The sequence below is a fragment of the Eptesicus fuscus genome, chromosome 10 (assembly GCF_027574615.1).
Source record: "Eptesicus fuscus isolate TK198812 chromosome 10, DD_ASM_mEF_20220401, whole genome shotgun sequence".
In the NCBI taxonomy this organism is placed as follows: Eukaryota; Metazoa; Chordata; class Mammalia; order Chiroptera; family Vespertilionidae; genus Eptesicus; species Eptesicus fuscus.
The window spans coordinates 28374466-28398009 of record NC_072482.1 but is presented as its reverse complement, the minus strand read 5'-3'; the positions used below and the strand labels follow the sequence as shown (position 1 = coordinate 28398009).

At 34.5% G+C, this 23544-nt stretch overlaps 1 protein-coding gene across 1 annotated transcript in view; it reads left to right on the top strand.

The window, feature by feature from the left end:
* Nucleotides 1-23544, top strand: part of EYS (eyes shut homolog) — a 1391558-nt gene that overhangs the window by 385269 nt on the left and 982745 nt on the right. The window contains 1 exon segment of the mRNA XM_054722350.1: nt 14478-14617. Within this exon segment, the coding sequence (XP_054578325.1) occupies nt 14478-14617 (140 nt within the window).

The following is a 23544-nucleotide window of genomic DNA, read 5'->3' as shown; positions in this document are numbered from 1 at the left end:
CCTATCTAATAAAAGAGTAATATGCAAATTGACCATCACTCCAACACAGAAGATGGCTACCCCTATGTGGTCAAGGATGGCTGCCCCCATGTGGACACAAGATGGCTACCACAAGATGGCCAGCAGGAAAGGGCAATTGGGGGGAGACCAGGCCTGCAGGCGAGGGCAGTAAGGGGCAACAGGCTGGTAGGGGAGCAGTTAGGCATCAATCAGGCTGGCAGGGAAGTGATTAGAGGGTGATCAGGCTGGCAGGCAGAAGCGGTTAGGGGCAATCAGGAAGGCAGGCAGGTGAGCAGTTGGGAGCCAGCAGTCTATTTAGGACAGTTGGATATCCTTTGAGGGTTCCCAGATTGGAGAGGGTGCAGGCTAGGCTGAGGGACACCCCCCCATGCATGAATTCCGTGCACCAGGCCTCTAGTATTATATAAAACTTGATTTGATCCTGAGAAGAAAAGAGGAATTAATTTTCTATATACTTTATTATGTCTCATATTCTAATTTTACATATCTATGTTTAGATAAAACAAAAGAGTATCTCATTTTTACTTTGAAATGATAGTAAGGTTCAATTTAAATATGGAAAATAATTAATGCATGTATTTATGAAAAAATTAAGTAATATTGCAAAATAATCTCTTTTTATCATTTGGGTTCTGTACTTATACTTCAATCTACAATTTGTTCAAGACCTATAAACAGGATTTAGCACTGTCCTCAGTCAATAAATGTTTCATGAATTACTGTGATTAGCTCTCAGTTTGGTTTGCAAGATTAGTTTATACACTCCTTCAAATACAATCCAGGCTAAATATAGTGTGCTCTGAATTGAAGACTGGTAAACAATACACAATCTCTTCCCTCATGATTCTTACAGACAGAGAGAAATAAACTGTCTTTACTATAAAGAGTGATAAAAAAAAAAAACCACAAATAAACATGAGCCACTAAGCTAAATTATTATTTTTTGTTATATAAGTGTTGTAGCACTCTCAATGTCAATTGTTATTTCTCTCAACACCACAGACTGCGGTGATTTTATACACATTTTTGTGTGTGAATGTGCATGTGAGTGTGTATGCGTGATTTACCCCTTCTCCACGTCTTTCAAAGAGACTATGAGCCTCAGAATATTGTATCTCAGAGTGGTGATCTGATCTTATTTCTTGATCTTTGTATACCTAGTACCGAATGCCTAGGACATAGAAGGGAGTCAGTAAATACTACCTGTTAAGTGAATGAACAAGATGCTATTTTTATAGACTTACTTATGAAAGGCTGAGTTTCCCACAGGGGTATTTTGTCAAAGAAAATTGAGTTTTTATACTTAATTACTTTAGTCTCCTATAAAAATAACTACATATATTCAGTATATATGTTTATACATATATATAAAGTTTGATTCATATCTATATACATAAAAGCCTAAGCGACTGGCCGACCAGCTGACCTGCTGACGGACCAGTAGCTATGATGCACACTGACCACCAGGGGGAAGATGCTCAACATAGGAGCTGCTGAGTGACTGCAAATTTGCAGAGTGCCGTCTCACAGTCTGGAACCCTTTGGGGGATGTCAGAATGCCGGTTTTGGCCCAATCCCCACAGGCCAGGCTGAGGGACCCCACCGGTGCACAAATCCGTGCACCAGGCCTCTAGTTTATTATATAATATTATATATTTTAAATGCTTACTATATGGAAGATATTTAATAATTAAAATGCATACATTTTCATCCTTCAGTTCTTCTCAATCACTCATTAATTTAGATTCATGTAAATTAGAGGTGAATTGAGAAAGTGGGCTTTTGACAATAAATTAATTATATAGACATAAGCTCTGTCATACCCAATGCTAATATCAGTGGTTACCATGTGTTGAATTCTTATTATACAATAGCAACTGTACTGAAGTCACAGGTGCATTTTCATTAAGTAATCACTGCAACATCCTGTAGTGATTTACATACTAGGAGACTTAAAGGCTTTATGTAACATCTGGGGTCACAAACTGAGTGGCAGCAAGGTGAGATTCCACTGGTCCTCTTGATACTCCACTCTTGGCACCATTGTACCTACCTTTTATGAAGTGATCTGCAAGTCAGGTCATGTAATCTTTGTACCTCCCAACATATGGGCTAAATTCTTGGGGAGAGCAGTTGAATGTTCTCTTGGAAGATAGTGATCTCTGTGTCCTCTTCAAACAGGGAAGAGGTGACTTCCTTTTTTATACTTCTTTTGTGTTCCAGAGGGATTTGAGCACCCCTGCTGTTATAATTAAATCCTGCTCCTGCATCTCAGGTTTTACAATTCTCCAACTGCGGGAGATGAGAGTCTCCTTATAACCTTTTTTTTTTTTCTTTATAACCTTTTAAAGAAGTCTCCCAACTCTTAGTCTTTAAATGGCAATTATTCATCCTAATTTTCCTTTGTCTTTTTCAATGCCTCAGGGGCACTCGGTAAGAGTCATCTTATTCTGTTGTTCCTATGAGTTCTACTTCCTCCAAACCTCCCAAGTGCCTGTGACACCCTGTTCTCCAGTGCATTCTCTCCTGTCAGTATCCCAACCCAGTTCCCAGTTGGTCTAAGGCTTTAATACTGGCACTGCTACGTGATGCTCCGGGACACCCATACTACACTCAACCACCGAGTTCTCTTTGCCAGTGGACTCACAGCTCCAAATTCCATTTTACAGTCCACCTCATGCTAACCCTCTTTCAGCTCCAATTCTTGTAGGTGGGATCCCCAGGTAACTGTCTAAAAGATGAGATTTTTCGTATGGAGATTTATTATAAAATACTTTGGGATCAGTGTCTGTGAGGGAATAAAGAAAAGAGACACGGACAGACACACATGTGAGCTGTGAGGTGGTTGTAACAGAAATCTTAGGCAATCCCATCGAAAGTGCCCCTTTAGAGATGTCTCAAGTTGAGACCACGGGGCTTGGGTCCTCGTACCTCTGTATAAACCAATTATTGGATGTGGATTCTTAGGGGAGGGAAAGGGGTTGTATAACACTGAGCAAGGCAGCTCCCTTCAGGCAAGTACAAATCCCAAGGAAGGATGCATCTCTGGACTGTCAGCTGCCAATGCTCCAGACAGCCAGGGTTAGGAGAGTTCCAGATATAAAGGAGGCTCTGAGTGGTACAACAGACCGTGGAGCTGACTAGTAAAGAAAATAAATGTGAACTAGGAAACCCAGCCTTTGGCACGTAGAATTTGAGAAGCTAAGCAGGGTAGCCTTAGTGACATGGTTATTTTATTTTCTAGGAAAAAAATACTGTTTCAAGCCTCTGTGCAAAGCCAAGCAGCAGCCCCACCCCACCTCCCTTGATTAAGGTAATTCAAAAAGAGAGATTGTCTTGAGAGGGGTATATTTTGGTGAGTATACAGAAGTTTTAACATAAAAAAAAAATCCGTAAATGTGTTCCTTTATTTAATATGTAAATGAAGGAACTCATATAAATATATTTTGAAAGAGTAAGTTTTAGCATCAGAATTAGCAGAATTATTCATTTAGGAAAAAGAGTTTTTGAAAATTATAAAGTTATCATAATTTGCAAGGCGCCAAAAATGGTATATAACATTTGCCAGTTTTAAAATCTCAAACAAGCCTTAAGTCAAATGTATATTTCAGCAGGTGTTTTAAATCAGCGATTTTCAACCTTTTTCATCTCATGGCACACATAAACTAATTACTCAAATTCTGCAGCACCCAAAAAATATATTTATTGCCAATCTGACAAAAATAATAGGAATATAGTATTGGATGTTGCCATTTTTTATTTGACAACCTAAGAGAAAAGAGATCAGTGCCCTTGATTAAATAGTCAGGTATTGCATGTTTTAAAAATTCTTGCAGAGAGAAAGGGGTTGGGGAGAGGTAAGAGAGTAAAGGAGGGGTAAATGGTGATAGAAGGAGACTTGACTTGGATGGTAAGCACACAATACAATATACAGATGATGTGTTTTGGAATTGTTTACCTAAAACCTGAATAATTTTATTAACCATGTCACCCTAATTAATTCAAATTTAAAATTTTCGTGGCACACCAGTGTGCCTTGGTATACCAGTTGCAAATCGCTGTTTTAAATAATATTTTTACTGCTTCTGTGAGGAATAAGGAGTGAAAACCTATATTTAAAAAATAGCAGTTAATTTCATGTTCAAAATCAGTGATTATTTCTGGAGACAGACGTAGTTTAGTATGCAGTAGTATCTTGAGGAGAGGGGAAGAGTTCATCAATTATGTTATTACCATGCACACTAGTTTTCCCCACTTGCCTCTGAAGGCCTTATTCATTCAACTAATCGCATTTGCTGAGTGTCTTCTTCCTGCCAAGTTGTGGGGATACAAAGGTATACTGGACACAATACTTCCCATGTGCCCAGGTTCACTTGGAGGAGACACAATGATATATATATATATATATTTAAATACCACACTACAAGTGCAATAAAAGAATATGACTGAATGTGGAGGCACGAAGATGCAGCAGCCATTGCTTCTCCATTGCATTCAGAAAAAACACCTTCAGGAAGCGTAGGTGGCTTCTTGAGGGATACCTAGGAGCTTGCCAAGCAGAGAATTGAAGTTAATTTCATTGACGTGGGGTTAATTCCAGATATGGTTTGTGGTGTGTGCTATGCTGGATGGAAAGATGTGCATTGGTTAAAAAGAGACTGAAGCTTTGGTCTCAAACTAGGAAGAACAATTTATTTCAAATGATAGAGTTCAGATTGTGTCCTATCAGTGAGAGCAGCTAACAGAATCTTATTCAGAGCCCAATAACATGGTTGTGCTTCATTTTTAGAGATAACTCTGGCTGTTATGAAGTAGGAATGAACATGGTCAGAGACATAGAGGGAAGAAGTGAGGTAGTGATAGGTAACTGAAAATAAATATGTAAGATAAAACAAAAATTATAGAATTAAAAATTTAAATGTAAGGGAATTTAATTTAAAAACCACGTGTGTGTGTGTGTGTGTGTGTGTGTGTGTGTGTGTGTGTGTGTGTGTGTTTTGTTTTTCGTTTTTATTCCCATGCTAAATGGACAGCTACTTGTGTGTATGGAATGCCAGAGGGCAGACAGATGGACAGTGGGTAGGGATAAATGGTCACTAAAGACAGGCAGGCCTAATCCCTAGAACTGTGAAGGTTACTTTATCTGGTAACAGGGACTCTACTTATGTGACTAAATTAATGATCTTGAGATGATATGGTTTTCCTGGATTATCTCAATGGGCCCTAAAGGTTACAAATATCCTTCTAAGAGAGACAGAAATAGAGATTTAAAGGCAGGAGAAGTACCCTGCAACATTATTAACTTTAAAGATGAAGGAAGGGGACCACAAGTCAAAAATATCAGGAAGAAGCTCTAGAAGCTGGAAAAATCAAGAAAACAGTTTCTCCCTACCCGCCTCCCAAGAGAGCCATATTGTCATAGATGTTTGTCTTTATGTGTAGAGTTGACCACATGGCCTCTTTGTATCTTCACATAAACAGGGGAGAATATTTGACTCCACCTTCCAAAGTCTCTTTTTTTTCCCCAAAGTCTCTTTTATCAATAGTATCAATTCTAAAGCATGGTGATTTTAATAGAATATGCTATATTACACTCCTGAAATAAATACATCAAGACTGTTGAACCTTTAAGAAACAAAAACAAAGCCATTAGTTCTTTTCTTTGCTAGATTTTGACAGACGTACTAACACGCCAGTTAGGGGTCTAGTTTGTAGCTTGCATTTCTCAGGGATGAAGAGTGTAGCTCCCATGAACCTGTTGAGTATTTGATCCTTGCATACTGTTCCTGTTCATTCATGTCAGATGGTCACAACAGGACTTTTCTCATGTATGCCAGAATTCCTATATCATTAATAATTTATAACAACAAATACATGCAACACCATTGACCAACAGCAACATTTTACCTTGGGAAACATGACTTTAAAGACTCTATCTGAATCACTAGTTGAGTAATGTCAAATGTGTTTCATTGTATGATTTCAAAGATTTTGGGGACAGATTCAAATTTGTAGAGATAAGTTGAGTCACAATTTAGCTTTCCTAAATGTAGCAGGGTGGGGGGGGGAGGATTAAAAGACAAACATTTAAATATTTTGGAAGGTATATTAAGTAGAGAAAGATACATGAAATCTAGATTAGGCTACCTGGCATCTATATCAGTAACATAATCATTGATGGTAACTTAAGAAGATACTGTGAAAAATTCTTTCGAAATTAATTTTGCCTTAAAATTTTAAGGTTATTGCTTAAAATTTTATATTATTTTTCAAGAAAATTATTATGTAATATATAATTATAAAGTATATAGTAATTCCAAATACTCACAAATTAATTATTCATACTTAGAAAATCCTCATTATAATACTTATATTAACAAAATAAATATAAAATGTCTGAAAAACTATTTGTAAACTTTAAATCACAAGTCAAAATTTAGCTATTCATGTGTTTCCTTTATGTATAACACAATGACTATTGATTTTGTTAAATTAAAATGCATCAAGACTAACTTGTGTGTTTGTTGAGTAAATATTGTTATGACATAATAAAACATTTCTCTCTATTTTAAAAAATACATTTTGCCTCATGAGCTGGTGGAAGGGATTAGAAACAAAAGCAAACTTTAGCAGTGGGTCTTCTAAGGAAAGCTGTATGTTGTAAATCACTTACTGTGTTCCCAGCTGTCATTTCAGAACATAATTTTGTTGAACAGGAATTAACAAATCACTAGGAATGCTTTAGACAGCTGGTGGGAATACTTAGCAAAATAGTTTGTCCTTGTTAACACCTGGTCTTCTAGGAATTATAAATAAAATATAATTTAAGATTGTAAGGGTTATTAGAAATTACCTAATCCAAATGTATTGATTTAAAAAATAAGACAAATTTTTGACTGGTAGGTAAGTTATTCAATATCCCAAATTCACTATGACTCCTTAGGTAAGTTACTCAATATCCTACACTTACTCTCATTCTTAGACCAATGGAACAAACAAATACCCTGACTCCTTTTCCAGGGTATTTTACTCATGTCTCCAATTATATCTAATCAATAGCATAAGTGGCTTAATATAGGTAGAAAATATTTACTTATGGATAGAATAAAAACATAAGCCTTCATTCCCTGACTCCACAAAAAGGAGAAGAGTGGGAGGAAGAGGAAGGAAGCAAGAAAGAAATACCTATCTCTGATTATCCCGAGAAAGAGGAGTAGTGATCAATAACATTACATTCTAAAATGCCAAATGCATTTTGGAGAACTTGTTTTCATAATTAATGAAAATTGAGAATAATAAATTTGCTTCTTGGAATTATTTTTGGATTCATCTTTCACAACAAGCTGATAATGACAGATATATTTGAAATTGTAGTTCACTCTTTTTTTTATTAAATTTATTGGGTGACATTGGTTAATAGAATTATATAGGTTTCAGGAGTATAATTCTATAATACATCTTCTATATATTGTATTTTACATTCACCAGCCCAAGTCAAATCTCCTTACATCACCATTTATCTCCTTTTCCCTCTCCCACCCCTTTCCCTTTGATAATCACTATACTGTTGTCTGTGTATCTGAGTTCTTTTTTTTTTTGCTTAATTCCTTCACCTTTTTCATGCAGCTCCCCAATTCCCTACCCTCTGAGAGCTGTCAGTCTGTTCTTTGTATCCATGAGTCTATTTCTATTATTTATGCTATTTTGTTCCTTAGATTCCATATCTAAGGAACAAAATAGCATAAATAATAGAAATTATTTCCATAAGTAAAAATAATTCCATATAAGTGAGATTATATGGTTCTTCTCTTTCTCTGACTGGCTTATTTCACTAGCATACTCTCCAGGTCCAACCATGCTATTGCAAATGTAAGAGTTCTTTCTTTTTTACAGCTGAATAATATTCCAGGATGTACATGTACCACAGCTTTTTTATCCACTCATCAACTAATGGAGACTTCAGCTGCTTCCAAATCTTGGCTGTTGTAAATAATGCTGCAATGAACATATTGGTGCATATATTTTTTCTAATCAGTGTTTCAGGTTTCTTTGGATATGTTCCCAGTAGTGGAATCATAGTTCATTTTTAATTTTTGAGGAAACTCCATACTGCTTCCCACAATGGCTGCACCAATCTGCATTCCCACCAATATTGCACTAGAGTTCCCTTTTATCCATATCCTTTCCTCACTTGTTATTTGTTTATTTATTGATGATAGTCATTCTGACAGGGATGGAGTAAGATCTCATTGTGGTTTTCGTTTCTGTGGTTTTGAGTCTACCATTTAAGTTTTTAATCTATTTTGAGTTTATTATTGTGTATGGTGTAAGAAAGTGGTCTAGTTTAATTTTTTTAATATATATGTGCAATTTTCCCAGACACATTCATTGAATGTGCTATTTTTACCCCATTGTACATTTTTGCCTCCTTTGTCAAATATTAATTGACCATAAAGACATGGGCTTATTTCTGGGCTCTCTATTCTGTTTTATTGATCTTTATGTCTGTTTTTAAGCCAGTAACATGATGTTTTGATTACTATGACCTCTAGTGTGATTCCTCCAACTTTGTTCTTCTTTTTCAATATTGCTATGGTTATTCAGATTCTCTCTTTTCTAAGCATTTTTACACTTTCCTAGTCCAGTGCTTACTGCTTTCTTGGTTACAACACCTGTGACTATGTTCTTATTTTTACCCTTCTCATTACTGATTTCCTCTCCAAAGGTAGCTCACCATCCTGCAATGAAAATCATGGTGGTTAACCATAAGACAAAATAGTCCTCTTATCAGGAAACTGGAGCCTACAGATTTACAAAGCATTTAATCATTGTTAAGAACAGGAGGGATGAAGATGTTCCACACTATGACTCTCTAGTCAGTGCTCTTATAACTAGAATTCCTCTTTACAATTGCTAGGAAAAAAATAGGTTTAAAAAGGAAAATATGCAGAAACACTATAATGTGTAATACTTCCTGAAGGTTGTTTCTTTAACTCTGAAAAGAAGCTTTAGTCAAAAGTTGAAAACTATCTATTGTAACAGGCAAATATTACATTATATCTTTAGTGCTTCCTTGTACTGTAGATGTTAGAAAGCCTCGCTTACTTCTCTAATATATATGCTTGTTTTACTTGGAGTCACTCTGCCAGAAAATAGTTTTGTACTGTGGTTTTAAAAGATTTTGGCTACATTGATTTGCATATATCCCAAGGCTGCAAATATCCCATGACAGCAACCTTCAACCAAAGCAGTGGTTTTTGCTCTCTCCATTCTCTATCACTATGAAGCTCAATGAGGATGAACATTGCCCACATCTAACCTGAAAGTCATCTGCAGAGTCAAAATAATTCTCTTTATTCAATGAACATATATAACAATGTTCAAGCTTCATGCTTATAACATTAGTTTTAAATCAATTAATGTTAGTTTCAATGCTAACATCAGGGCTAATTACGATGGATCACTGTTGTATTGATGGCATAGTATTGGTGTCAACTAGACCATCTAGCAATTTTCTGATATATAGACAAAAAAGGACACGGGAATTCACACATTAAGCAAATTACTTAAGGTACATGATTTGAATATTGCTTCAAAACTTTCAAGTTGTCATAATGGTATATTTAACAAAATATAGTTCTGAATGTATTAATTTACCAGATGTTTTTAATTGATTGTTTTAAGTTACCTTTGGGAATACTGGACAGGGTGTCTGGAGACATGAATTCTAATTCCAGTTTACCATTAACTAGTTACAGTAGCATGAGCAGTTTACTTAACCTCCAGGGGTTCAATTTTTCTATTATAAAATGAAATAGATTGGACAGATCAATGGTTTTCAATTGTGTTTTGAGATTCTCGGGGGTTGTAGTGAGTGTCCTCAGGGGCTGCTAGAGAGGGAGCATGGCTAAGACGCTAACAGGGCAGGGTTCTGGGCCTTTCTTCCCTTGTTCAATCAGAGCACCTCTCTCTGTGCTGCTTTATGTAGTTACACAGCCCGGGGAAATGTTTGTGTAAGTGTTTCTTACATTAAATTAACAAGTATTTTAAAATGACTGGACCAAATTGCCTAATGTTTAAGACAGCTTTGAGCAATAAAAGATGTAAAGTTCTAGGAGCTTTCTAATGTGTTAGAAAACTGAGTCTAAGAAAAGGAACTATATATTATCCTTAAGTGAAATATTTTGGAAAAAGCTTGATGGGGAGGAAAAAGTGATTTTTGGTTCATCATGTACTTGCATTTTCATTATTATTTGACTTTTAGACCAAAAATATAATTGTCCCTAACATGTAATCTATCTGTAGCAGAATTATATTCATATTCTGGCATCTTTATGTTTGTGATAGTCTCTCAGAAAATTATATTTTGTATTTTTAAGTATTATATGTTCTGGAGATAGAACTTTGAGTAATAGACTAAATCCCCAGTTGTTAAATTGATATTTTTATGGAAAACACTATTCCAGACAGAAGAAATGTGTTTGAACAGTTTGATAGCAGATGAGTTATTTTCCCATGATAGCTATATTATTAATAAAGAATAAAATTCTAGTACTGGTAGCCTAAGCACCTTTATTCTAGTTTTAAAACCTTTCTTTAAAAAAAACCATACAAACTGTTAAAGATAGGTCTTTTTGGAAAGAGTCACAAATAATTTATGAAAGTCTGGCATGCAATAAAGAGAACTAAAATACAAGGACTAACTTGTTAATAGAGACTGTAGATAGAAAATAGCATAGTGGACAAAGAGCTGAGGTATTATGAAGAATGTAATATGAATACTTATCATAGATTGACTAGAATACAGGAAATAAAGCTAGTGGGAATTTGCCTTACTGTTCTTCATTTAGAATAAGCACTAAAATACTACCTTGACTAAATTTCTTAAAAGTTTTATTTCCTTCACAAAGTGTTGTAAAAGATATTGACACTATGAATATTTATACATTACGAATATCTACATCTAACATGTGGCTTTTATAGTTTTTATGTTACATTTTTCTATGTTCCAGAAATTGTGTTTTTCTAAAACGGTTCTGCCTTGAATGTATTCTTCAATCTAACACGCATTTTCATTGCCTTATTTCAAAATATGTTCAATGAAATTCAGCACTTATAACTTTTCACAGAAATTATTTTTAAATATTCCATTAACTTTCTGTCAGAATAATACATATTATTTCATGTTAGATTTATAGCACCAAGACAAATTATTTCTCCAGATGAAAGAAATCATATTAACATAACATAATTTGATTTGTTTTTAATAATAAAGAGTACTATATTTATATCTAATTCTAAATATCATTATATCCATTATTTTCAATTTTTCTGTCAGTGAGCAATTTTATAAGTCTGTATAGATTTAAAATAATGCTTAAAACAACATTAAAAAAGACAATAAGACAAAAGACAGTCCTTTATTCTTATGAATACTGAATTCAAAATAAATTTTACTATATTTTAAAAATTGTATTAAAGAAAACAAATTATTATTCTGCCTATGATCATATGAGTAATGAATCAGAAAAAGGACACAATTTTAAAATTTTATTAGTTTTATTTTTTTCAATGTGTATCTAAATTTTCAGGACTCTAAAAGTAAGCTTCATATAGAATATGTTTGGCAGGAATTTTTTGCTTATTTGCCTGGAAAAAAAATTTTATTATATTTTTCAAAGAATTGGGTTTTTTGTTGTTTTTAATACTTATCTAAGGATAAGTTTTTATTGATTTTTAGAGAAAGCAGGAGAGAGAGAGAGAGAGAGAGGAGAGAGAGAGAGAGAGAGAAAGAAACAGAAACATCCACGTGGGAGAGAAATATCAATCAGTTGTCTCCCATAGGTGCCCTAGGTTAATTATTTGAAGCTAATGCCACAAAGCAACCTAGGATGGACCCTGACTGGGAATCGAACGCACAACCTTTTTGCTGTAGGGGACCATATTCCGACCAACTGAGCCCCATAGTCAGGGCAATATATTTTATTAATATAAGACCATTCCCATTAAGTTTTCATTTGCTAAGACAATTTGTATAAATGTGTGTTGAATTTTCTGCATTTGAGATGACCAAACCATTTTTTTTTCTTTAATATATTTTCTTATCTTCAAGCATACTTCTATTTCTGGGGGCAGGAACTACCAGCTTATAATAAATCATATTTTTAAGACATTTTAAGATTTAATTACTTTTTTAAAATGTTATTTTTTATTGATTTTAGTGAGAGAGGAAAAGAGAGGGATAGAGAGATGAAACATCAATAAGAGAGAAACATGGATCTGCTACCTCCTGCATTCCCCCTAATGGGGATTGAGCCCACAACCTGGACATGTGCCCCAACTGGGAATCAACCTGCAACCTCTTGGCTCATGGGTCTGTGCTCAACTGTTGAGCCACACTGGCCAGGCTAAGATTCATTTACTTAAAATTTATCTTTTCAATTTTATTTTTTTATCTTAAGTGACATTGTCTGAGTTCGCATTCCTTATTTTGCACTTGCTGGATTTGCGTAATTAGGTTTCACTAATCTCACAAATAAATTGGGTAGTTTCCTCTTTTTTTCTATTTTATATATGAGTCTTCTAGCCTGTTCTGCCCTAATGTCCATCACTAAATTAGGTAGTTATCCCCCATTCACCACAGCACACACTTTACTTGCCCATTGTAGAATCACTTCCATTTTAACTAGAAGATTCATAAAACAAATTCTAATCATTACATTCAGTTTTTATGTAAGTCCTCTTTTAGTGCTCACAATAAAAGGAAAGAAAAAAAATCAAACAATAAGCCAAATGCAATTCAAGAAATCTTTGGGAATGTTACACACTCATTGAGAAAGTTAACAATGTAGAGTGAAAATGCATGAAAAAATTGCTCCTAAAATTCAGCAAACCGTGAGAACTATTAATGAGCATTCTGAGTGGAGAGTTAACAGGTGTCAGGAATCAAGCCCAGTGTTGACAATGTGGTGGCTCTCATCCCTCTGCTTTTCAGCTGTTCACAGGCACAGAAAACCACTTGGCCCTGATAAACCAACGCAGAATGCTAAGTGGCAACTTTCACGCATTTGAACTATTGTAACTTAAAATGTACATACATGGAACATGAATTTTTGTATTTCTCTGGTTATTGTAATATTTGAAATACATTTGTTATCCACCTCTACCAAACATACATAATCCTTTTGTAAGCTTTTTTGGGTACTAACTGCAGCTTTTACATTATTTTTCCCTATCAGATTCATTCGTTTTCAGTTGTTCAACAAACATATTGAGTATCTGTGGGGTACCAGGATTCTCCAACATGCTGGGATGTATTAAACTAAACACCTTCTCTAATCTCAGGGAACTTCCGCTCCGCATGTTTGTGTATATAGATAGCTATGTGAACATCTTAACTCTATTCACAAATGAAGGAACTGAGTTGGCATAATCTATACAACTCTGTCCAATAGAAATGTAATGAGAGCTCTGGATGGTTTAAACTTTTTATCAGACACATTAAAAAAAAAAGAAAACGGGTGAAGTTAATTTTAAAGTGTTTTGCTTAACTCTTTATATCTATTACCATTACAGCATGTAAGTAATGATTATTAGTGAGATACTTCAAAAGCCAATCTGCATTTTATACTTGCAGCACATCTCAGTGGGAACCAGTCACGTATCATACCCTATAGCCACATGTGGCTAGTGGCTACTGAATTAAACGGTGAAGATCGAGATAATGGCTAACATTGTTTTTAAAAGTTTTATAATACTAAATCTAGAGTCTTTAAATGTAGGAGCCCAAATCCTGCTGTATTGTCAAAGAGCAGTATTCTTCCAAAATATTTTAATATATAAATTATTACCCCACAGTAATTTTAGGTTCTTTTGTTTGTTTGTTTGCTCAAACCTGGGAAAGCAAAATTTTACTTTTAGTATTTTAAATATTATTTTTCTATACTTTAGAAAAATAATATGAAAAGTTTTATAATTTCAATCAACCAACATTACTGATTTATCTAGGTTAATTATTTGTAGCTAATGCCACAAAGCTGACAGAAGGTTCATTTGTCATAGTTGTATTTCTTTCAACTTGTGAACTATTTGCTGAATTGTGTATTTAGCTTAGTTTAAATCGCTACCATCATATTACTAATACACTATTTTTATATTAGGACATTTAACAAAGTCAATAGTTCTGTATTGTGAGCATAATTCACAAATATTTTTATATCTTATATAGACTTTATTGATATGCTGCAAATATTTATTGAATTACGTACTAATGGATACTGTTTATACAGTTTTTAAACTGTGGTAAAAGTAACTTGAGAGATGTATTGATATTCTATAAAACTTGTAAAACGTATAAATTGACCAAGAAATCAAAATAGCCAGGAGTAATATCTGGATTCTAGGCTTAATAGTAAAACACACCTAGAGGTTTTATAATTTTTATATTACTCCCTTAGAGCTACCAGTGTGTACGCCTGTCAGGTTGGGAAGGAAATTTTCATGAACAAGAATCCAATGACTGCAAAATGAATCCTTGTGAGAACAATTCCACCTGTACTGACCTTTACAAAAGCTACTGATGAGTAATATATTTATCGTTTTCTTCGTGAAATTCCTTGGAGTGCTCAATGTCCTTGAGTGGCATCCAGACATTATTTTCACATTACATCCACTTAATTAAAATAACTATTCCAAGATGAAGAACCATTTTCTGGCAAAATAGGGTCTCATTCATTTGAAATTTATGTATACCAAATTTCAAGTTAAAACAGTAATAATCCCATTAAAACACAGAGTAAAATGGTGGTTACCCGAGGAAGGCTTGGAGGCATAGGAAAGGTGTGTATAAGGGTACAGACTTGCAAAGAGTAGATATATAAGCCATGGAGTTCTAGTGTACAGTGTAGTGAATATTGACAACAACATTATAATCATCCAACTTGTTAAAAGATTAGATCAGTGGTTCCCAACGTGGGCACAAGATCCGTAGGGAGGCCATTTGATTTTTAAGGGGGTAATTTGAGAATGAGTTATGAATAGTGATTTTTTGCATTTCTTATGGTGCTAGAGGCCTCATATACAGTATATAAATATATATGATAACATATTTATGCATTTTAGTTCTGTATTATATGTTTTGAAACTTTATTTGGTATTTTTTATATCACTTCATATTATTATTATTTTTTTAACAATTTCTTAGTAATTTCTTCCTCAGTACTTCAACTGTCTTTTCATCATTTTATTTTTCTCTTTCATGGATGCCATGGTCTTTAGAAGCTTGTTTAGACCAAGTTAATGGTCTTTTAGGCTTCCTGCACATGAATAGGAGTTCACTTTTTGAATAATAAGAATTATATGTCATGGGGGGAATCAGGATTTTAGAGATACTTAGATGGGGCATGGCCAAAAAAGGTTGGGAACTACTGGATTGGATCTTAATTATTCTTACCACGCAAAAGAAATTATTATTATGTGACATAATAGAGGTGCTAACTATGTTATAATGCCAAACATGTTAAAATATATAAAATGTATCAAATAAACATAATGTCCAACTTAAATTTATACCATATTATTAAATACATATTTAATGAATTAATATATTTCAAGTAATAAATTCTTTTTAATTTGGAGATGCAATTTCCTGATGTGGCACACATAACAGATGCATTTACTTCTTCAAAACATATTTTTGCCATCTCAGCATTGTTTTAGATACTTCCATCCATGCTAAATGAATGCTACAATATGACTCCTTTGTGGGTCCATTGATTTTAACTTCCAATATGTAACCTAGAAATTTTCATGAGTTTGGATTACTTTAGTCAAATTACTGCTACATTTTACAATATAGAGTATCCACATTGTAAAATCAAATTACTATATTAGTTCTTTTTTAGATGAAAAGTTTAAAGAAACTCTAAATAGATATTCTGAATAGCTATTGATTATTCAAGTGTTTAATAACCAAATGTATATTGATTAACTCATCCTTTGGCTTGTTTGGTATACACAAGTTCTCTCTAGGGAATGCAAAACCAGGTGTTTTGTGACTGAAATGTGTTTTTTTCTTGTCACAGAAGCCGATTAATTGACTATAAATATACTTAGATGATTGCTTTTCAGGGACAATTCAAAATGATTTCAAGGTGCCCTCCAAAATAACTCATACACTCTCTTTTGTCTTATGATTACCCTTGAGAATTCTGGATCATCTGAAGCATGTAAGAGTTTTCACACTCTTACTTTTGGTGACTGAAATGGGACATAAAAGTCAGATTAGTCATAGTTGTCAGTTCATTTCATTAAAATAGAATTCTAAAATAATTGGCAATAGCCAGATTGATATTTCAGTGACAGGAAGAACAAATGAATACTCTTGGTAATATTATAAAAACTCACTGTGTTAATAGTTGGTATTAGTTTAAAATATACAAAAATGTAAAACCCCAGAGATATTTTTTGTGATATTGATATATCACAAATTAATATTAACTGCTTGTCTATGCAGTGGGAGAAAGAATCAACTTTTGTTATGCTAGGAAAAAGCTCCGTGGATATATATGTTTACTTTATTTTCCCTAAATAACTACTAGTTGTAGTCTACAGTATAGAATATGAATTTTCCAGTTTCTTTTTCAGAGACTCTGATATATACATTTTAATTTCGGTTCTTTCTTAATTACTAAAAACAACTTTCTTTTGCATTTGAGTATGTGTGCACTCACACTATCGCCTCCAGACAAACACCAGCAGGAACACAACTGGAACAAATTGGGCTTCTAATTCATTGTCCAGAGGGAGAACACACCCCGTGTAAATCCACAGGGCACCTCTGTAAAAGGGTGCTGGAACGGACTTGGAGGTTTGAGCTGTGACATGTAATTTGGGGGAAGGTTTAAGAAAGCAGGACATTGGCCTCGGTTGAATATTGCCAGGAAGTGAAAGTAATTATATGATTTGGTTCATAATACATCTTACCTAGAAGGATGCAAGACTGGACAGAGATAAAAGCCAAAATGTTTAAAGAGGCAGCAATCATTTATACTAAAAGCCAAAATGTTTAAAGAGGCAGCAATCATTTATACTAGCTATGATTGGGGCATATTTGTGGTATAGATAATGCTCATGTTTTTGTCTGTATTTGAATATAATTATGGAGTAGGCTTGTTTTTGTTATAATTCATCAGGATTGCAGAGCAGTCCTGTCTCATTTTCTATGCAATTGTATGTTGAAATGTTCAACACAATACCAATTACTAGCTGTAAAGCTAGATTTTAGTACTAGATAACTCCTGGATAGCCTGGATGTAAGTTGCTCCTCTTTAGCAAAATACAATGTCATACATATGTGTAAAAAATAAATATGTATGTGTGTGTGTGTGTTTATGTGAAATATGTCACTAATATTTGTCCACCTATTGGTGCAAAATATGTTATTTTCATTATGTGTATCAAACAGAATGAGAGCATTAAAATATTAAATTATTATCTAACATGACAGTACTTTAATTTAGATAAAATACTGCTATTTGCTATACGGATCTTAAAGATATAAAACAAGACAAGCAAAAAAAACTATAAATATACTTTATTTTTAATATTCATGAAACATAATCAGACTTTCTAGACAACTCTGACATCACTAATTGTGAACTCTTAATGACTTAAATTTATAAATGTGTCAAAACTCTCTGCCATTTAAATTAACACAAACTTTCTTAGTCATTTTATAATTCTTTAGATTTAAAAAGATATTATTGATTTCAGAGAGGAAGGAGAGGGGGAGAGAGATGGAAACATCAATGATGAGAATCATTGATCAGCTACCTTCTACACGCCTCCTACTGGGGATCGAGCCTGCAACCCAGGCATGTGCCCTGACCCAGAATCGAAGTATGACTTCCTGGTTCATAAATTGACACTCAACCATTGAGCAACACCAGCCAGCAGATTTTTGATAGATTACTGATTTTATTTCTAAGAAATTGTGTTGCATTTTTTCTTTTCTTTCTTTATTTTTTTATTGTTTAAAGTATTACATATGTCTCATTCCCCCACCACCACCCCAACAAAGAAAACTCCTTTGTTGCAGATTATTTGCTTATACATGTATGGGTTCATCTCTTTGTTTTAGGTCTGTGAAATATGCTCTATGTTGTTCATTATATCCCCATATGAGTGAAATCACGTGATAGTTATCTTTCTCCGACTGGCTTATTTCACTTAGCATAATGCTCTCCAGGTCCATCCATGCTCTTGCAAATGATAAAAGTTCCTTCTTTTTTTATAGTAGCATAGTATTCTATTATGGACATGTACCACTGATTTTTAATCCACTCATCTGCTGATGGGCACTTAGGCTGTTTCCAAATCTCAGCTATTGTAAAGTGTGCTGCTATGAACATAGTGGTGCATATGTCATTTCTGATTGGTGTTTCTGGTTGCTTGAAATATATTCCCAGAAGTGGGATCACTGCGTCTACTGGGAGTTCCATTATTAATTTTTTTTGAGGAAACTCCATACTGTTCTCCACAGTGGCTGCACCAGTCTGCATTCCCACAAGCAGTGCAGTTCCTTTTTCTCCACATCCTTGCCAGCACTTGTCGTTTGTCGATTTGTTGATGATAGCCATTCTGACAGGTGTGAGATGGTATCTCATTGTCGTTTTGATTGCATCTCTCTGATGATTAGTGACTTTGAGCATGTTTTCAAATGTCTCTTGGCCTTCTGAATGTCCTCTTTCGAAAAGTGTCTATGTAGGTCCTTTGCCCATTTTTTGATTGGGTTGTTTATCTTCCTTTTATTAAGTTGTATGAGTTCCCTATAAATTTTGGAGACTAAACCCTTATCTGAGATAGCATTGGAAAATATGTTCTCCCATACAGTGGGTTTTCTTGTTGTTTTGTTGATGTTTCTTTTGCTGTGCAGAAGCTTTTTATTCTGATACTAGAGGCCCAGTGCACGAATTCATGCACCAGTGGGGTCCCTCATCCTGGCCTGCAGGATCGGGTTGAAACAGGCTCTCTGACATCCACCAAGGGGTCCCGGATTGCCAGAGGGTGCAGGCCAGGCTGAGAGACCCCACCAGTACATGATCGGGGCTGGGAAGGGGCGCAAGAAGGCTCCAAGGCATGTCTGGCCTGTCTCGCTCAGTCCCGATTGGCCAGACCCCAGAAGCAAGCTAACCTACTGGTCAGAGCGTCTTCCCCCTGGTGGTCAGTGCACATCACAGTGAGCAGTTGAGCACCTTAGCATATCATTAGCATATTAAGCTTTGATTGGTTGAACAGCCAACCAGACACTTAGCATATTAGGCTTTTATTATATAGAATTGTCCCATTTGTTTATTTTTTCCTTAGTTTCCATTGCCATAGGAGTGTATAGGTAAAGATATTGCTATGACAAATGTCTGCTATTTTGGTGCCTATGGCTTCTTCTAAGATTTTTATGGTTTCCCATCTTACATTTAAGTCCTTTATCTATTTTGAGTTTATTTTTGTGTATGGTGTAAGTTGGTGGTCTAGTTTTATTTTTTTGCAAGTATCTGTACAACTTTCCCAACACCATTTATTGAAGAAACTGTCTTGACTTTTGTATGTTCTTACCTCCTTTGTCAAATATTAATTGAGCATTATTTGAGTAGATTTCTAGATTTTCTGTTTTGTTCCATTTGTTTATATGTCTGTTCTTGTGCCAGTACCAGGCAGTTTTGAAAACAATGGCTCTGTATTATAGCTTGATATCTGGTATTGTGATCCCTCCAACTTTGTTCTTTCTCAGGATTGCTGTGGCTATTTGGGGTCTTTTTATTCCAGATGAATTTTTGGAGAGTTTGTTTTAGGTCTGTGAAATATGCCCTTGATATTTTAATGGGGATTGCATTGAATCTATAAATTGCTTTGGGTATTAATGGACATTTTAATGATGTTAATTCTATCAATCCATGAACACAGTATATTCTTACACTTGTTTATATCTTCTTCTATCTCTTTTGTTGTTTTTAGTTTTATATCCCATACATGACTTATTTTGCTTAGCATGATATCTTATGATCTATCTCTGTTGTCAGAAATGGCAGTACAGTATTTTATCTTTCCTTCTGGTTGAATAGCATTCCATTGTATATATGCACCATATGTTATTTATCCAATTATCTATTGAAGAACACTTCAGTTGTTTCTGTGCCATGGCTACCTTGAATAATGCTGCATTGAACATATTGGCACATATTTATTTTTGAATAAATATTTTCAAATTTTGGGGGTAGATATCCAGAGGAGGTAACTCTATTCTTACAAAGCAACAATAATCAAAACAGCATGGGTAAATTTTTAGAAACCTCTTTCCTGTTTTCCAAAGTGGTTGTACTGTTTACATTCCCATCAGCAGTGTATGAGGGTTCCTTTTTCTCCTGAACCTCTCCAACACTTACACTTGTCTTGTTGATGATAGCCATTCTAACAGGTGTGAGTATTATCTCATTGTAGTTTTGATTTGCATTTTCCTGATAGCTTGTGAATTTTAGCATCTTTTCATTTATATGTCTTCTTGGGAGAAACGTCTGTTCAGGGCCTCCGCCCACTTTTTAAATAGATTGTGTGTGTTTTTTGTGTGTGTATGTCTGTGTGTGTGTTTTAATGTTTCATTTTTTGTTTTTGTATGAGTTCTTTATATATTTTTAATATTAACCCCTTATCAGAGGTGTTTGCAAATGTAGGTTTTTGACCCATTTTGAGTTCATTTTTTGTGTATGGTGACCAATAGCATTCTAGTTTCATTCTCTTACATGTGGCTTTTCAATTTTCTCAGCACCATTTATTGAAGAGACTTTCTTTTTTCCATTGCATGTTCTGGAGAAAATTCCTTTGTTGCAGATTATTTGCCTATACACGTATGGGTTCATCTCTGGGCTTTCAATTCTGCTTTATTACTTTGTATGTCTCTTTCTTTGCCTATTACCATGCTGTTTTGATTATTGTTGCTTTGTAGTATAATTTAAAATTAAGTAATGTGATACCTCTGGCTTCCCCAATCTCCCCTTTAGGATTGCTTTAGCTATTTGGAGTCTTGTAGTTCCATACAAATCTGATTATTTCTCTTTAAAAATTTTATTGGGCCAGGCCTGCATTGCTCAGGGTTGGGCATCCACCTATGAACCAGGAGGTCATAGTTCGATTCCTGGCTAGGACACATGCTGGGGGGCAGGCTCAATTCCCAGTGGGGGGCATGCAGGAGGCAGCCAGTCAAAGATTATCTCTCAACATTAATGTTTCTATCTCTCTCTCCATCTCCCTTCCTGTCTGAAATCAATAAAATATATTTAAAAATAAAATATTCCATTGGGATTCTGGTGGAGATTAAATCGGTATTTTGCTTTGGGTAATATGACCATTTTAGTTACATTGATTTTTCCAATCCATGAACACAGGATATCTTTCCATTTCTTTGTGTCCTCTTCAATTATTTAAAAAATGTTATAGTTTTCAGTGTGTGGGTTCTTCACAGCCTTTGTTATGTTTATTTCTAGGTATTTTATTATTTTTGTTACAACTGCGAATGGAGTAATTTTTTTCTGAAATTTAATTGTTAATGTATAGAAATGCAATGCATTGTTGTATGTCCATTTTGTATCCGGCAACTCTACTGTATTTGTTTGTTTCTAATAGTATTTTGGTGAAGTCCTTAGGGTTTTCTATGTGAAGAATCATGTGGTCTGCAAAAAGTGACTATTTTACTTCTTCATTCCCAGTTTGGATGCCTTTTACTCCTTTCTCTTGCTTGATTGCTCTGGTAAGGGCTTTCAGTACTATGTTGCATAACAGTGGTGAGAGCGTATAGCCTTGTCTTGTTCCTGGTCTCAGAGGAAAAGCTTTCAGTTTTCACCATTGAGTATGCTATTAGCAGAGGGTTTGTCATTTATGGTCTTTACTATGTTGAGCTACTTTTCTTTAATATCCACTTTTTTAGTGTTTTGATCATAAATAGATGTATCTGCCAAATGCTTTTTTCTATATCTATTGATATAATTATATAATTTGTATTCTTTATTTTATTACTGTGGTATATCACAGTGATCAATTTGTGTATGTTGAACCATTCCGTTGCCACTGGAATGAAACCCCACTTGATTGTGATGTATTCTTTTTTTAAATGTGTTGTGTTATTTGATTTGCTAGAATGTTGTTAAGATTTTTTCATTTGTATTCATTAGAGATATTGGGCTGTAAGTTTCTTTTTCTCTATTATCCTTGCCATGTTTTGATATAGGCAATGTGGGCCTCATAAAATGTGTTAGAAATTATTGCTTCTTCATCAATTTTTTGGAAGAGTTTGAGAAGGATAGGTATCAAATCTTTATTAAATGTTTGGTAGGATTCCCTATTAAAGCCATAAATATGTGCCAATATGTTCAATGCAGCATTATTCAAGGTAGCCATGGCACAGAAACAACTGAAGTGTTCTTTAATAGATGATTGGATAAAAAATATATGGTACTTTTACTTTTTGGGAGGTTTTTTATGGTTGTTTCCATTTCCTCACAGTTGATTGGTCTATTTAGATTTTCCAGTTCTTCATAATTCAGTCTGGAAAGATATGTTTCTAAGAACGTGTCCATTTCTTCTAGGTTATGAATTTGGTGGCATAGTTATTTTACCTATTTAATATATTTTCAATTAACTCCAATACCCAGGATTCCTCAGAGACAGTTTTTATTTATTGCATTTATTCCTGTGTGTAGGCTATACTTTTCTGTTTTTATATGACATATTTTTTATGAACACTTGACCTTTTAAATAATATAATGTGACAAATCTGGACATTAGAACAGGCCATTTCCAGTTGTTACTGTATTTATTTATTTATTTCCCTTTGCTGTTGTTTGTTTAGTGATTTTTCTGCAATAGTTTTATAAATTATGTATTTTTTGTCATGTGTGGCTATTGTAGTCTCGGCTTGGCTACCTTAGTTGTCAGCTAATGATTTAACAATATTTTCTCAATTTCCTTTAACAAATAAGTCTCCAGCTTCCACTGAGGGAACCAGTGTGTCTGTGTTGAGGAACAAATTCAACACTCAGCCAGGCAGTTTATAATTTCATCTTCCTCTTCACTACCGCTTACACAGAGCCTCAAGGTCAGTCAGATAAGGTCTTCCATGTATTTCTTAGGCCTGTGATTAGACTATATGTTGTGTCTTCTAGTTTCCCAGGAATATGTTTAGCTTTTCAAAGACCTCTATGAACATTTCATTCCAACTTTTACTTTTAAGTATATTGATCAGCATCTTGTTAGCCTCAACTGGAATCGTCACCTCAAACAGCTGCAAGGTTAAGCAATCACAACTGATTGTTGTGAATAAATCCTTATAAGGATTGTTGAACAGAGTTAGGTTTCACTTGGGTCAAATAAAGTCAATTCCTGAGAATAGAACCTTTCAGAGAGCTGCCAGACCAATGAAATAGTGACATTCTCAGAGAAGAATCTTAAGTGTAAGCTCTAAACCTGTACTGCCTCCTC